At 45.0% G+C, this 17397-nt stretch overlaps 1 protein-coding gene across 2 annotated transcripts in view; it reads left to right on the top strand.

The window, feature by feature from the left end:
• The window catches only part of Rxrg (retinoid X receptor gamma), a 47345-nt gene extending 30657 nt beyond the window's left edge, over positions 1–16688 (top strand). The window contains exons 4-10 of one of the 2 annotated variants that reach the window (XM_063253592.1): positions 325–504; positions 9846–10006; positions 10115–10244; positions 11407–11539; positions 12325–12416; positions 13261–13366; positions 16161–16688. In XM_063253592.1, the coding sequence (XP_063109662.1) occupies positions 325–504; positions 9846–10006; positions 10115–10244; positions 11407–11539; positions 12325–12416; positions 13261–13366; positions 16161–16350 (992 nt within the window). In that variant the 3' untranslated portion in view covers positions 16351–16688. The remainder of the gene's footprint in view (positions 1–324; positions 505–9845; positions 10007–10114; positions 10245–11406; positions 11540–12324; positions 12417–13260; positions 13367–16160) is intronic. The other variant, XM_003468662.5, reaches the window with a different exon arrangement.
• The last annotated feature ends 709 nt before the right edge of the window (positions 16689–17397 follow it).

Here is a 17397-nt window from a genome sequence, read left to right as displayed (position 1 = left end):
TGCTAAAATCTTAGGTTGAGGCAGGATGTTTGCTTAACCCAATCTAAGAGTTACCATGGTAAAATAAGCAAACTCTTAGGGCAGGAATTTGCTACTAATGCTGTCTGGAGTTACAGATGTAGAGAGAGAGCAAGAGAAGGTGTGTTTCCTCTTAGCTGCTTCCTGGGATAGCACCTGTAGGAGGAACCTGTGTACCCTTGTAGGAAGAGCAAGCCCAGGTGGTGTTGTACCTGTTATTTGGGGGAGAGCCAAGAGGTTCTTTGGGATGAAACATCCAAAACAACCCAGGGACAGACCTGTGGCCCATTCCTCTCTTGTGACCAGGAAAGCACTATGGGGTGTACAGCTGCGAAGGCTGCAAAGGGTTCTTCAAGAGGACCATAAGGAAAGATCTCATCTACACATGTCGGGATAACAAGGACTGCCTCATTGACAAGCGCCAGCGCAACCGCTGCCAGTACTGCCGCTATCAGAAGTGCCTGGTCATGGGCATGAAGAGGGAAGGTGAGCTCACCGGGACCCCTGCCACGCGTGTTTGCTTCTGAGCCACCATGGGTGACGGGTGCACAGGAGGGGGTACGGTGTGCTGGGCTGTGCATGAGGGAGAAGCTGGCCATGGAGGTGAGATGCCTTTGGGTGCTGAGATTTCTCTAGCAGGGGTCTTTCCCCTGCACACTTCGCCATCCTCCTGGAGCCCAGAGTGGGCTCACACTTTGCTTCTCCCTTTTCCTTTCAATATCAAGGCAGCAGGGCACACACAGAGGCTTCCTGGCTCTCGATCTCTGCTTGTCCAAGGCAGCAGCAGACTGCCCTTCCCAGTGGAGCTGACTTCTCCCTTCTTGGTCCAGGGCTCACTGGGAGGAGAGCTGCGGCCATGGGCTGCTGTGAGTCTTTGGATGGTGGTTTATCCCACGGTCTTTGGGGACACTTGGCTTTACTGGGTCTGACAACCCTCGCCTCCTCATTCAGAGCCTATGCTTGTGCGCTTAAATGGTTGCATCTCTTAATTTATACTATGGGTTAGTGGGTTATTGTAGCGTCAGAGGAAAGCAAATCTGAAAGTGCTTTATGTTCATTTAAAAGATTGAAAAGTCATTTTGTTAAGCAACACAAATAAATTGAAGTGGGCCTTTTGCTAGCTATCGGACCTGAGCAGATGCACAGTGTAGTGGTGACTCAGTAGAGGAGAGGAGGGAAGCCCACCCTGCTCTTAAATTAGGAACAGGAGGTGAGTCCCAGAGGCTCCTGGGGTGGAGGACTTCTTTCTGAGTGGAGTGGGAGGGGAGCTGACAGAAGGAACCAAAGTAGAAAAAGGATTTTGGGCTCAGGGAATGCGTTTAAAGAGGGAGTTCTGCACACAAGAGGCACAGTGCAGAGGGACACAGTGATTTCCAAGGTCCCCGGTGTCCATGAGAGGGCACCAGGTCTCCCACTCCCCAGCAGTGGCCTTTTCTTGCCAGGATACAGAGGAAATGGGCACAGAACCCCAGGACCGAGGGAGCCAGCCATCCGGCTCATCACAGGCTTCCCCAGTTGGGGAAATGGCCCCCGCTTTCCCAGAAGCTCAGACCAAAAAGCCCTGACTTCCTTCTCTTCTGTGAACCACACACACTGGGTGAGGGATCTTGCCTCTCCCTCAAAACCAATCCAGAATCTCTCCTGGCCTCACTGCTTTGCCATCACTTCCCTAATCTGAGCCACTTTTTTTTTTTTTTGTAGCACTCCTGATAGCATCCTAGGAAGCCTTCCTGCTTTCACCTGCATCTTTCTACGGTCTCTTGTTGACCATCAGCTGGAGTAAATAGAGCAAGTCAGGCCCTTCATCCACTCAAATCCTCCAGTGCTTCAAAGCAAAATCTTTGTTATGATTTCGAGGCTATCTGTGGTCTGAATTTTTTCTCAGATTTGGTGGTGGAGCTCCCACCTCAGGCCTTGCACTTGCCGTTCAGGATACTAGGACATTTTCTTCCTGGGCATCTGCCTGGCTCCCTTCAATTCTTCTATCAGATCTTTACTGAACAGTTACCTTCTCATCAAGCCTTGCCTGGGTGCAATCCCTAGAATCCCAGCACTTCCTTGTGACTTTTTCACTGCATTTATCAGTGCCTAACACACCTGAGAATCTCGTCTACTCTCGGTCTCCATGAAGGCGGGGATTCTGTCTGCTGTGTAGTTTTTTTCCTTCACTGTTATACCACCAGTGACTAGAACTTTATAGCCACATAAAGAATTGTTGAATGAGTTTCAGGAAGGCAGGAACTCCTAAAACTGATGTTTAGCTTGGAATGGTGGAACATGCCTATAATCCCAGCACACTGGGAAGCTGAGGCAGGAAGACTCCAAGTTCAAAGCAGTCTGGATAACACTTAATTAGACCCTCTCTCAAAATAAAAAAATAAAGAAGAGCCCAGGATGTATCTCAGTAGGAAGACCCTGAGGCTAATCTCCAGTACTGCAAAAATGAAAACATTAAACAAACCTGTTTCATTTACTCATTGAATGTTAAAGTACCTGCTCTGTGTTTATGTTATTCTTGCTATAGCAGAAGGACTAATGGTATCACACATCAAACGTATGATATAAAATACTTGCTGGTGGAGACCATCTTCTCTCCAACTGGACAGAATGATATTCCATGTATCTTTCTCCACCATGACTGCCCAAACAGGAGATTAACAACCACAAAGTATGTCCCCCATCAACAAGCATGTAACGGATGAAAGAGTTAAAGCTTTCTTCCCAGAACAGATGAGGTACATTTCCGATGGACTTGGAAAAATAATTTTCATTAAGCACAAGATATTAAATTAAAGTGAATGGCTCCACTCAAAAAATTATAATTTCTATTTCTTCACATTTAATTTAATCCATCTCTCAAAAACTCAAACTGAGTATCTCTCAGGTCGAATAAGATCAGAGTGGACACCAGATCAAATGTTGAAAAGTGTGATTCTTTGTTTCTTTCTTTCTTGCTACCATAATGTATCTTCTTATCTTCAAGATAACTGTTTATACCATCAGACATAATAAAATCAAACAAAACAAAATAGAATAGTCAATCAAACCAAAACAATGAACATGATACAAGGCTTCAAACAAGATAAAATGAAATCACTAATGGTTACCATAATGCCTCTTGTTATCTTCAAAATAACTGCTCATATCATCAAGCATAACAGCAAAAAATAAAATTAAATTAAAAGAACAGAATAAAATCAATCAAAACAAAGCAATGAAAGCAACACAGCACTTCAAAGCAAGACAACAGGAACACAACAGTGGTTACCATAGTGCGTCTTGTTATCTTCACAGTGGCTGCTTATACTATCAGACATGATAAAATCAAACAAAATGAAATATAATAAAATCAATCAAAAGAAAACAAGTAAAGCAATACAGGAATTCAAAACAAGATGATTGGAAATCAATAATGGCTACTATCATACATTTTGTTATTTTTGAAATAGCTGTCCATGCCATCAAATATGATAAAATCAAACAAAACTAAACAGAATAAAACCAGGCTAAACAGAACAATGAAAAACAATACAGGGTTTCAAAACAGGATATAGATTAACAGTGGCCCCTGCTTTCCCCCTCTAGGCACCTCCTCCCTTTTCACTTTCACAACATCTGTTGCGCATTTTGGATTCCACTAATGCTATAGTTTTTTATGCTGGGGAGACAGCACGATGTTCACCCATGTGACTCTGACCCATTTCACCCACGAGCACGATCTCAAGTTGTATCCATTTACCTAGAAGAGCCTTGAGGAGATCTTTCTTTATAGCCGAATAGCTTTCCTTTGTATGGAAATGCCATGTCTTTCTTATCCATTTTGCCGTTGATGGGCAAGCTGTTTCTATTTCTTTTCTGATTCCCTGTCACATAGAGCATTGTTTTCTCTCCTTTGACTTTTAGTCTACGAATTTCCTTTGGAGTTAAATGTGTTTCTTGAATAAAGCATATTGGTGGATCCTGTCTCCTGATCCACTGTCTGTGTTTCTTTTTATTGGTGAGTTGAGGCCATCTATATTAGCGTTTATGGCCAACGTGCACTGGCTCCTCTCTGCCGTGCTATTTTCCTGCCATTGGCTGCCTACTTTTCCTCTCCGTTCAGTTGTCTGCCCTGCTCGGTGATCCTCTGTCGCTGTTCCTGGAACTGTGGTCTTGTTTTGGATCTCTCTCTAGAATGTCCTTCAGTATTCTTTGTAGAGTTGGTTCGGTGGTCATCAATCCCTTTAGTTGTTCTTTGTCATGGAAGTATCTTGTTTCCCCATTAATTTTGAAAGATAGTTTTGCAGGGTACATCATTCTGGTTTAGAAGTTGTTTTCTTTCAGGACTTGAAATATTTCACTCCAAGCTATTCTTGACTTGATGGTTTACATTGAGAAGTCTGTCATGATTCTGATGGATTTTCTTTTATAGGTGATCTGTTTCTTTTCTCTAATAGCTCTTAATATTCTGTTCTTGTGTTGAATTTCTGGGATTTGATTATTATGTGTCTGGGTGTAGATTTATTTTTGTTATGGCTGGTTGGAGTTTTATATGCCTCACTTATCTGTGTATCATGTCCTTTTCCCATGTTTGGGAAGTTTGCTGCTATTACTTCTGTAAACAGGATTTTAATGTCATTTGTGTTGACCCCTGCTCTTTCACTGACACTTATTATTCTTAAGTTATTTTGCTTTGCATTGTCTTGCAGTTGTTGAATTGTTATTTTCTGGTGCCTTATTATTTTTAAGAGGTCTTTCTTTTCATGATCGCAAGCCTCACACCTGTCTTCAAAGTCTGAAAGTCTATCTTCAGTTTCTTTCAAGCAGTTTTGCCAGCTTTCAATGGAGTTTTTAATTTCCTGGATATGTCTTTGAATCTGTTTCCTGCATTCTAAATTTCTCATATTGTTCATTCATGGTTTCCCTCATTTTCCTATGTTCCTGTATTTTTTTAAATATATGTCTTCTTTAGAGATTCTAAGCCATTCTTTTATTATGTTTTTCATTTCTTCTTTTACCTGAGATAGTATCTCTGTTCTAATTTCTTTTATAACCTCATGTAGTTGTTTTTTTACTTCAGTTTCCATCTCTGCAGAAACTTCAGGTGTGTGACTCCCAATCTCTTCCATTTTTTCATTTCCTGGACTTTCTCTGCTTGGGTTGGAGTCCAGGGACCGCCTTTTGCTCCTTTGTCTTGACATTTTCTTGGCTTCTTCCAAAAAGCAGGAAGTGGGGTCCCAGGCACTTCCCACATTGGCTATAATTTCTCTGGAGTGTGACTCTTTGGTTCTCCTGTCAGTGCTGGCTACAGGTATCCAGTGGTGGCCACTGCATATGCTGGTGCAGGGCCAGCTGCTGTTTTTCTGAGTGTGCTACCTGGGGCAAAAGTAGCCCAATGGCTGCTGGAGCGAGCACAGGGGTAGGGCCTGTCTCTGCCTCCCAACCCAAGCTGGTCACTGGGGGGCAGTGTCTTCTGGTGGCTGCTGGGTGGATTTTTCTTTTAAAAAGTAAAACAGGACTATGTGAATTGTTAAGAGACTGGACATGAAAACCTGTTATTGTTCTGACACTTTAATAGGGAATTGTTTCTAAATTTTATTCCTATGTTTTAAGGCAATGTGGAAAAACAGAGGTAAGTAAAAACTGACTATGAAAAATAGGAGAAGGGAAGAAACTTTTGAAAAATACTCTAGAGGGGTCGGTATCACTGACCTGGACAGAGAGAAGGTGGAGAACTGACTCAGTTCCTCATCTCATTCCAGAGTAGCCACTTTGAAGAGGCTACAGGACAGACTTCCCTTTACCCCATCATTTCTGTTCTTGATTTACAGAATGTGGGGCTCAGTTTGGATGCATTCTGCACTTTATAACCGAGAGAGACTATGGAATTTGCCCAGGTGGAAAGAGGTGGGCTTGGGGTGGACTCAGAATTGACCTGCCTGACGCCCTTTTAGGATATATAATGTTAAAGCTGGATGGCATTTGCTCTTTCCTGCTGTAGCATAATCATTTCCTAAAAGGAAAAAAAAAAAAAAAGAGGTTCAGAGTCGTAGGGGATCTAGCCAAGTTTTTGCAGCAAGAAGATGACAGAGCTTGCACAAGACTAGGACCCTCTGATTCCCAGATGACCTCAGGAATTCTGAAGAAGCTATTCCCATGACTTATGGTCATATACATGTAAAGAATAGACTATTTTTTTAAAATAGTGCGTATAAATTTTTACAAGTATTGGGTTTCAGTGTGGTCCTTTCTTACATGCATGTAACATATTGTGAATACACATCTCTTTGCATACCTCTTTCCCTAGTCTAATAATAACAGTCTCCTTCCTACTTCCATGACATATTGGTGAGAACATGCAACATTTGTCTTTTTGAGTCTGACTTTTTTCACTTCACATGTTGATCTCCAGTTCTATCTATTTTCCTACAAATGATATAGTCTCTCTTCTCTATGGCTATTTCTGAGAATGGTCTGTCTTTGAGGCCATTTGTAGGCAGCCTTGGTCTCCTTGTGTGCTGTGGGTGGTCTTTATGAATACAGCCAACCCAGTGCCCAGGAGGCAGGACAGAGGGTTAGAGTTGGACTTGGGAGTATCTGGGTAATTCTACCACTTTCTAGATTTCAACCTTGGACAGCTATCTAGCCTCTCTGTGGCTCCTCGTACCCAGAGGAGTATTGTGAAAATTAAATGAAAAATAAGATATACAAAGTAGAGGATAGGGATATAGCTCAGAGGCACAAGTGCCTGACTGGCAAATATGAGGTTGCGAGTTTGATCCCTGGTACTAAGGGAAAAAAAAGATATACAAACTATTGAGCAGATTTCTGACCACAAAGAGCTCCATAAGTGTTGGCTATTGTAGTATTTGCAAATGCACAAAAAGAATATGCTAGATACATGGATAAAACCCTGTTGCAAGGCAGGAGTGTGGTGCTGTGGATTTTTAGATTACCCAGCATCCTGGAAGTACCCTGGTGTATGTGGTAATCAGAGCTTAGAATATCTGCCTCCAATAACTGAGAGACTATTAAATTAAGACAGTAAGAACAAAGAGGAAGGCTGAGTAGCAAATGGTCACTGAATTAAAATCAGAAACAGAATCTAATTCCCTCAAGGCAAGGTTATTTTCTTTGAATCTTCAAAGTTATTTACCTTAAGTATCACAATCTGTGGGAGAAGCTACCAAAGACCAAAAAGGAAGTTCATTTAGTTTCTCCCATCTTTTAAAATCAAGTCTAATAGAAATCTAATAAGTTACCTCTCTAAAAAAAATGAATACAAGGGGCTGAGGATATAGCTCAGTGGCACAGCACCTGCTTGGCAAGCATGAGGTTGTGAGTACAATCCTTGGTACCAACAAATAAATAATAATGATAATAATAAGAATACAAGAAATTTTCAACTTTAGTCAGTGAATCCAACCATGAGAACAAAACATACTACAGTTCCTATAGGCTGTTACTGAATAAGGACTCACAGTGAACAGAAAAGAAGAGAGGAAGGAGACAGAGAGAAAGAGAAACAGGGAGAGGGAAGAGGCTGGAGACAGAATGAGACACCAGCCCAGGGTGGGAGGGAGTAAAAAGAGGTAAGGGGAAATAAATATTTTGTTGAACTTTTTGCAGTTGTCACATTAGTCCTCATAAAACCGTTTCATTAATTTAAAAATTATATATTATCTCTGCTCTATAGTTAGGGAGACTGAGGCTTACCAATATACCCAAAGTCATTTAGCAAGCAAATGGTAAAGCAACACTTTGAAAAACATTTCTCGGACTCCAAGGTATGTGGTTTTTTTGCTCTTCTGCTTCTTTTCCTCTCTGTTCTCTCTCAATTTCCTCTTTTTTTCTAGCCCCGGCTTTCTTTCTTTCCTTTCTGTGTTTCTCCTTTCCTCCTTCCACTCCTCCAGATCACAGAAACCACTGTCGCCTGAAGGCTTCGCGTGTCTCCTCCAGGTTTGGAGTCTAAAGGAGTGTTTTTTAGTCCCATCCCCCTCTGATCAGCCTTGAGGGATTAATGACATCAATTCATGCCAGTTTCAGCGCATTCCATGGTCTTGTTGGGCGTGTTACCACCTCAGGGAATGGGAGGCGCTCCTATAGGTGGAGTGCAGGTAGGGAGGCAGAGTTACACACAGTGACAAGCTGCTAGTGGAGGGGATGTCCCTTAGGGTGGGGTTAGTTACCTGTTCACTATGGAATCTGCTCAATTCTTGGGATATAAAACTGTCTTCTCATCTTGAATTCTGCATATTGCTGCTGAGGATACAATGTGTCTTAGTTACTTTTTACTCCTCAATGAGACAAAATACCTGATGCCCAAAGTTGGGAAAGGAAAGGTTTATTTCTTACAGTTTTTGGAGGTTTCAGCCCATACTCAGTTGGCTCCAAGGCAGGGTGGCATGGCAGGGCCGCAGTTCATGGCAGCTGCAAACAGTAAGGAGGAAACCAGCAAGAGAGAGAGACACACCTTCTTCCTGCCATTATATTGTATGCTGGCTCCATCCCTAGGTGGGTGTAGCATTGATACCATCAATCCAAGCTCCAGACAATAAACCAATCACAAATGTGATAGAATTTTTTGGCGCGGAAGAGAATCATCTGATAGGATTCTGGCACGGTTGAAAAGATAAGTATGAAATACAAATGATCTTTATTTTAAGAATGTGGGGAGAGACCCCCTGACCCTCCGGGGTCTGGCATTCTTTCCAGGGTCTGGCATTCTCTCCAGGGTCTGGCATTCTCTCCACCAGACACGTGGTGTGGGGTCATACATGTAGCTTAGGTTTGGGGTGGTGCCTAAGGGGCATTAGTGATGCACAGGTAGCCCATTGGTATTCATTTCATGCCTCAGGTAAATTCCTAGGGCCAGGGAAAAGCTGACCTCAAGATAGAGCCCCTTGGTTCTGCCTCCAAGCTTTCACTGGCTACAGAGTCCCTTCTGGGGCAAAAACCTTTCAAAACGCTCAATGGAAATGCATGAGGCCTGGGGGCCACCCAAATAAACCATGACACCATGGAAGCCACAATCTAATCTAGAAGATGGAAACTAAGCCAACAGAGATGATTGTCTTGCTGAGGGGGACAGGACTATGAAGTTTGGGACAGTGTGTGTGTGGGTGCAGGATCCTGCCTTTCATCCCTATTTTGCAGACCCAGTGGGGTCTGAGGGCTGGCGGGAACCTTGATAAAAATCCAAGCTTGAGGAACACAGAGGTACTTCCAGCCTACACCTTTATCCGTATGCCCTCCCCCATCCTTACAATCAGCCACTGATTCTGAGATGTCATCGAGGAGGTGACATCCCTCCACCCCTTCACTTACTAAATCCCAACAGTGGCTCCCTCAAGATCCTCCCTGACAAGTCGGATCAGGTGATGCTCGGTTCGGGCTGCTGCACAAGGACAGAGCTAACGGGACGTGAATGCCAAGGGTGATGCACAGGAACTGACAGGGAGTTTGTAAAGCAGGTCGCTTGCGACTTAACCATTGCTTCTTCACACTCTAGCAAGGCAGCAGGTAGAGGAAGGGGCGGGAGACCCAAGGAGAGCAAACAAGGGTGGCTCCCTGAAAGACAGCTAGAGTGGTGGAGGAAGGTTTAAAATGCAAATATGGTCTCCATAGTGCTTTGGGAAGAATCAGGGACCGAAGAACACTATTGGTGGGCAGGCAAAGCAAATAATTCTGCCGTCCTTGTTTCTTTGGTCAACATGACAGACTCCCTGGTTCAGTACCATGATGATCCCCATTTTGCCCACGAGGAAACTGAGGTTTGGGGAGGTAACTAAGTTACTTGCACAAGTCCTGGGCATGATGGTAACCTCTGCTTGTCCGCTGCATTTTAGCTGTGCAGGAAGAAAGGCAGAGGAGCCGGGAACGAGCTGAGAGCGAGGCCAAAGGTGCCAATAGTGGCCATGAAGACATGCCTGTGGAGAGGATTCTAGAAGCTGAACTTGCTGTTGAACCAAAGACAGAATCCTACGGGGACGTGAACATGGAGAATTCGGTAAGTGGGCTTTCACCTGCGTCAGCATTTCATTTCTTCGGTGGCTGTGGAGATGGCACTCAGAGAGTGCCAGGACCTGTCCTTCAGCAGGCTCTGTTCCTTTTTCAGACCAATGACCCTGTTACCAACATATGCCACGCTGCTGACAAGCAGCTTTTTACCCTCGTTGAATGGGCCAAGCGCATTCCCCACTTCTCAGATCTCACCTTGGAGGACCAGGTCATTCTGCTCCGGGCAGGTAAAGCTTATTGGGATCCCTGTTTTCCTAGGGTCTGTCACCACAGCTGCTCTTTTGAAACTACTCTTGGGATCGTAAAATAAGTATCTGGATGGAGTTGCAACTGGTGCAGGCTGTGTGGCATGTAGACACTCAGGTGCTAGTTCTTGTTTTGTTTCTTGCTTTTGGGGATTGGACCCAGGGCTTTGATACTGAGCTATATCCCCACCCATCTCTACTTAAAATTATTTTTGTTTGAGACAAGGTCTCATTATAATTGCCCAGGCTGGGCTGGAACTTTTGATCCTCCTGCTTCAGCTTCCAAAGTAACTAAGATTATTAAACCTGTTCCACTACAACCAGCAGGTTGCTTTTATTTTTAATATTATTTGTAGACTTGTAAGTTTGGACAGCCTTCCTGAAAACCCTTCATTCCCAAATGAAATATTGCTAATGCAGGAGCGGGACTCTTTTGCCATGCAAATATTGTGGGGGATATTATAGTTAGTATTTGATTTCCAAGGAATCACAAGTCAGTTTTATTAAGGATAATTGGAAGCATTATTTCCTTTCTGTAATGAAGTTGGCAAATGGAAATATTTCCATTTCACAGGTGAGATAAGAAAGCTAACATCAGACTGTTTCAAGCCCTCTTCCCAGGTTAAGAGTCTATGTGCTGTGTTTTCTCTTGCCTCCCATTTCTGAGGCCCTGGGCACTCTGTTGACATCTTCCACATCTCCTCTTGTCACAGGGCCATCAGGGAAATTTCATGAAGATCATTTGAGCTTTGGGAGCCAATCTACTCCTTTATCCCTGTTAGATAATGAATAGTCCCTGGGTGTCTACTGAAAGCCACATACTGTGCTGGGTATTACTAGGTAACACCGAAGAAATAAATGAGGTTGTCAGGTCCTGGGACAGAGGCTGCGTGGTCTGTTCCCTTCATCCACCATGGCAGCTCACACAGCGACTATTATCTGGTAAAGCTTCAATTCATATTTGTCGAGTGGCTAAAAAAGAAAAAAGAGCCCTGTCTTCTAGCTGTCTGGGGGGTTTCACCTCCCTAGAGTTCCAGTTCTACTTCTAGTCTGCAGGATAATAATGCATGCGTGCATTGGGTGCTCCTCAGTGAAGCAAGAATGTGGCCAGTTTCCCCTCAGTGCCTCCTCCTTGTCCTTGCAGGGTGGAATGAACTGCTGATCGCCTCCTTCTCCCACCGCTCCGTTTCCGTGCAGGATGGCATCCTTCTGGCCACAGGTCTGCATGTACACCGGAGCAGTGCCCACAGTGCCGGCGTGGGCTCCATCTTTGACAGGTGCTTCTGGGGTGTGTGCGTATGTGTGTTTGTGTGTACACCTGTGGATGTAAACATAGATGTGTATATATACATTTTCATGTGTGCACGTACCTTATAGGTAGTGCCAAGATGTAAGGCAGGCAGCCCAAACATGTGCTCATGACCACATAGAGACCATTAAACACATGAAAATATGAACTCAGGGCAAGAGACAGATCAAAAGAAAGGTCGAGATTATGTCACAATGGAGCTGATCGAATCCAGCTGAGTAAAGGAGGGGGGCAAAGCTGAAAATGGTCTCTCCATTCAATGCCACAGCCTTTTCTCCATCCCACCCTTCTCCACATGTTCTGTGTAGCAGTCAGCTTGGTTTCTGGAATGACTCAGCCCCATCCCAGGGCTAGGGAGTTCCGTCTTGTCCCTGAGTTGCTTATCCTAGGGGCCAGTGTTCTTCTGGACAGCACCCTCACCTTGCTGTGCTTGTTGTGTTTCTAATTCCAAGTCCCCCAAGGTACCTTTCCAGTCTGCAGCTCTGAGTTCACTGCTTCCTCCCTGGTCCTCCCTTAAGCTCTGCCCATGGAAGCTCTTTAACCAGGCTTTGCATTGCTTAGTGTTGCTTCTGTGTCTGTTTTTCATAATCTCTTTGAGAGCCGGGATGGCATCTACCTCATCTCTATGACCCTAACTCTTGGAGCATCATCTGGAAAATGGGCAGATCCATAACAAATATTAGTAGGATTCACTTTGTTGGTTTTTGGTCTGGCACATGTGAGTTTTTCATCGCCTACTCTTGTTTCCTACAGAGTTCTGACTGAGCTGGTTTCCAAAATGAAAGACATGCAGATGGACAAATCAGAGCTGGGATGCCTGCGTGCCATTGTGCTGTTTAACCCAGGTGATGTGTGGGGCCGAGCCCTCCTCTAAGGTTGGCATCCAGGGCTCTCATGGTTTTTGATGTGTTTTGGAGCTAGAAGCTCAGCTGAGACACAGCAAGAGAGCAGATTTGATTACTCATGGCCTCTATCCAGAGCTGTCCTGGAACAAGTCTTGAGTGGTGGCCGTGGATATGCTTTAGGCCCCTGGGGAGGAGAAAAATGATGGCAAAGGAAGAGGTGGTAAAAACATTCGATTCTGGGATATGGGTAAAGCCATGGGTAACCCATATGGGTTAGATATAGGATATGAATGCAAAAATATAAACTATAACTTGGGGTTTTGGGGGATTTTGTTTTATTGAACAATTGGAAGAACAGAGTTCTCATTTTCAAGGAGGAGGAAGTGATCAGCTTCATAAAATGCTGCTGTGGGTCTGCAAAAATATGTACCCATTCTCACAGATGCTTTAGCTCCTGAGTTAGGGAATTCGCTCCTTGATGCAGGACACCTCAGTTTGGTTTTTGTGCACAGCTCAACGCTCAGTCCATGCTTAGCACATAAGAGGTGTTCCATAAATGTGTGAAGATATTTCTAGAATGGCCTGGAGAAGGTAAAGGTCTACTCCTTGGAAACAGTGGGGAAAGCATTTGCCTAGTAACAAGATTGCAACCTTTGCATCAGGAGTTTATTGGGAAGACGAGGCACAGGAAGGACAGCAGGCAGACATAAGAGAGCAGTTTTGCATGCTTTCTACCTGGCAGCCTCTCTTGACTCCAGGGGCATCGCCAGGGCGATGGGAAGAGCTTCAGGGTAGGGTGTCCCACTGAGGTGTTAACTAGAGGCAGAATCCATGTGTTTTTCAGATGCCAAGGGTCTGTCCAACCCCTCGGAGGTAGAGACTCTGCGAGAGAAGGTTTATGCCACCCTGGAGGCCTACACCAAGCAGAAGTATCCCGAGCAGCCAGGCAGGTGAGTGGTGCTTGGGTACGGTGATAACAACTGTAGCTGACCCCTATTCTTGGCTTGGCAGTGCCCTGCTTGCTGGCATCCTGGTCCACCAGAGTGAGGAGCAATTGTCTTGGGCCTCATGTAAAATATATGACAGCTTCCCTGCATATAAGTAACAAAACTTCCTTTGGTTTTAGGATTTTTTTGTTGTTGTTGTATCATTAAGAAAAAGGGGGTGAGGTAAGCAGCCCATGGGCTGCGGGTTGGACACAGTGACAAGATGTTTCCAAATGTTGTTTAGTTCTTCACAATGAGCTGTGCACATTAGCTCCATGAGGCTGGGGGTGTGGTCCTGCCCATTCAGTACCCACTACTCCAGCGTCTGTGCCTAAAGCCCCGTCCACGGACCCTACTGCAGTTCTCCAGGTGCAGCCACACTTTTGACTCTTTTGGCACCATTTGTCAATCTTGGTCTGAAATTATTCAATGGAAATTTTCAAAAATACACAACTCATAAGTTTTATATTACTTTTATTGCAATGTAATGTTACAATTTAAAAATCTAACAGCTAAAAAAAGATACAAACTGAACAGCTTAAAATGTTATAATGATTTTATTTTGCTATCTTATGGTTAATTTCATACTTGCCTAGTTTATAAATTAAACTATACTATAGATTATATATGTGATCAAATCATATCTAGGGTTTGGTATTATCCTTGGCTTCAGCAGACTTCAGAGTCTTGACGAGAAGGGTCTCTACTTATGAATCTTTAAATGTTGTATTAACAAGCAAATGAAAGGATCACTGTGAAAATCTGGTTCTCCATTCCCAGAAGCAAAGGAGGCTCAGAAAAGTGTTGTCCCTTGCTTGAGACAGTAAAGTTGTCCCGTGTTGGAGGTGATTGGGACCCAGGTCCGATTTCAAAGTGCCTGTGTTTGAAGTATCTGCACTGTTGTTGAGTCTGCCCCTTGGAAAGCCCCATACACTGGACAGGATGGGTTTTGAGGCCAGGGAATGTGGTGACCACAGAGCCACAGAGGTCCCTTCCTGCGGCCTCGTTGAGCCATCTAACATTATATAGCTCTTCTGAGTCACTAAGAACACCCTCTCCAACTTCCCCACAAAGTGCAGCTAACCAGGAGTCCTTACCGCAAACTACAATGAGAAAACAAAGCCCTCAAAGCTCATAGAAATCTGGAAATGAAGCTGGAAAGATGCCTTAAACACACATTAGTTTTAGCTCTAGAATTAAATTTATATACCCTCTATTATCAGTAAGGACTTTTTATTCTTCAGTGAAGTCTAATTTCCATTCAGCCATTTACCTGGGACTGTAGGTCAGCATCTGCCCACTGCTGTCCAGCACCGGCCGAGCTGCAGTCTTTGTGAGAGGCTGTGAGGAAGCTTGGTGGCTGGGCTTCTGCCGTTGGTGCTGTGAATGAGCTGGCGACTGCATTAGTTAGGGCGAACGCCACAGTAACAGACGTCTCAGATTCAGTCATGAGACACAACGGGGCTTTTGGGGTTTTCTTCCCCACTCTTCAGTGTTCAGAGGAGTACTGTGTTCCACGTGGTCACTCAAGGACCCCTTGCTCTTTCCTTTAGAGACTCCACCACGATCCCAAACCCCACTGAGGTCTGCACCCAGGTGGTAGATGGTGAGGTGAAGAGGGAGAAGCTTAGTCACATGGTCGAGCTCGGTATTGGAAAAAGAAGGAAAAAAGAGAACAGATTTTAACATTTGGTTGTCAGTATTTTGTTGTTTTTCATTTCTGCATTCTTGTGTATCTATGTATAAATTCATACACAACCATATTTACAGATATGAACTCATAGAATCCGGCGCATTATTTTCTTCCATTAGCCATTTTAGGAATTGTATCCAATTAGTGGAAAGCACAAAATTATGATTTTAAATAGTTTCCTCACATTTGGCAGTATTTTTATGTGTTTAGTCACTGCCCTACAGTTGACATTTAGGATTTTTCTAAGAGTATTACTTAAAAACTTTGGAACTTGACTCTCAGGAAGAGGCCTGCCATGGGCCTGGGTTTCCTCCAGATGCCTGGAAGAGACCAGTGCTCACTGCCTGGATGGGCGCAGAGCCTGTTCAGTCCAGAGAGAGCAAGGTGTATGCTGAGCAGCCTGGGCAGAGTAGGAGCGCTCTGACTAAGGTTTCAGGAAGCTCAGAGGTGCGCCAGGGTGTTTCTTGGCCCCAAGAGGCCAGCAAGGGGGCTGAATGCGGGTCACCTGTGGATTGCAGAATCTTGCTGGAGAGGACCTCGGTACCGCAGGATCCAGGCGCGTCTCTCGGTGGTGAAGTGCTGCCACTTCGTGGACGCTCTCTAGAAGTGCACCCCACAGTGGCCAAGACCTTTCAGAGTCAGCAGAAATCTAAAACTCTGGAGGGCACAGACTCCCATGCGTTCTTTTGCCCACACCGCAGGGACATTCAGAGGCCTCCAGTCTCTGGACTGGTATACACGACCAAGACAGGCAGGGTCAGACCCGTGTCTACTTTCAAGGCACAGGTGGTATTGTGGTAGTTCTTCCTCTGCCCTCCTTGAGTGACGGGGTCTGAGCGTAATATTAGGACATGCCACGGAAGTCCCTAAGAGGCCATGGGGCTCTGCTTCTAAGCTAATTAGCCCTCTAGCCTGTTTCTGAAGCTCCCTAAGATTAGGGATTTTCCAACACCCTCATCCACCCCTCCTCCCATTCCGGGATCTCCTAGCACCGCTCAGCGGAGAAGACTGCGGCAGCCGCCTCTCGCCAGCAGGTGCCTCCCGCGAGCCCTGACTGTCACCCAGGGCTCCCTGCCCTGGTCACCTGTACCCTCTGCCTCCCTGCAGGTTTGCCAAGCTGCTGCTGCGCCTTCCTGCTCTGCGCTCCATTGGCTTGAAATGCTTGGAGCACCTCTTCTTCTTCAAGCTCATCGGGGACACCCCCATTGACACCTTCCTCATGGAGATGTTGGAGACCCCGCTGCAGATCACCTGAGCGCCGCCAATCACAGCCCCCGCCCCATTACCCGGGCAGGTGTGTGTGGAGCCCCACCCTGCGCACGTTCCTCCAACTCCACGCTGACTTCGCGTCCCCATTCCCGAAATGTGATGCTTAGAATAAAGAAACGCTTTCTACATGTGAAACTTTTATAGGTGAAGTTTTGTATAGATGTTAAAGGCAACCTTTCTTTGCTATCTAAGGGGCTGAGGTCTTTCTGGAAGTTCTTGGGAAAACTAACCAAGCCTCTGTACATAGAGTTGGTTTAAATTATTTTTTCACTTGCCATGGAAAGCAAACAAAGAATAAAATAATAAAGATGATCTTGGCACTGACACGCGTGGGGTGTGTTACTGTGCAGCGGTGAGGTTCTCTCAGATGGGTACTGAGGGAGGGCTGGCGATTGCAGCGGGGACCCTGCGGCAGTGCATCGTTCAGCCAGATCCCCGAATCGGCATGGGTCTTGGGGGCACGGCTGGATCTGTCCCAAGGCAGCCACTGGGGAAACAGAAGAGACACTCTTTCAGGGTCAGCTTGGTTTCTTAGTTTTGTTTTTATTTTTCCCTTCCTAAGAACAATGAACAGAAAGAGCCTTGTTCTGGCTGGGAGTTATTGAAGAGTGGCACCAAAGCAGATGTTCTCTTGATGTGGGAAGATTGTCATTTTTTGGGAATTGATGAGCAGTGATAGCATAATAATGAATTCTCCAATCATTAACCAGAGAGTTTAGCAAAAAGACTGAGCATGTGAAGTTTATTTCCCATCCTTATATAGCCCCACATAGCATGTCCTCCTGTGGAAAAGAGAAAATCTTCTTCTAAAACATAGTCTTGGCCCTTCAGGTTGACCTCCTGGCCTGGAGCCCTCTGTTGGTTAGACAGTGAGTGAGCCCTTTGAAGGGGGCCTGAGTCTGCCACAGGCCGGCTATATGCTCGTTAGTTTCAAGAGCCTTCCTGCCACCTTCAGGGTAAGCCTTAACAGACACACAAGTCTGTACCATGATTTACACAGTGCCACTGGGGTTGTAGGTATAAGGGCCAGGGA

The sequence above is a fragment of the Cavia porcellus genome, unplaced genomic scaffold (assembly GCF_034190915.1).
Source record: "Cavia porcellus strain 051 isolate PalLab524CR breed Dunkin Hartley unplaced genomic scaffold, mCavPor4.1 scaffold_7, whole genome shotgun sequence".
NCBI lineage: Eukaryota > Metazoa > Chordata > Mammalia > Rodentia > Caviidae > Cavia > Cavia porcellus.
Note: the sequence above shows the minus strand (reverse complement) of the source record. Positions and strands in the feature narration are given on the sequence as shown.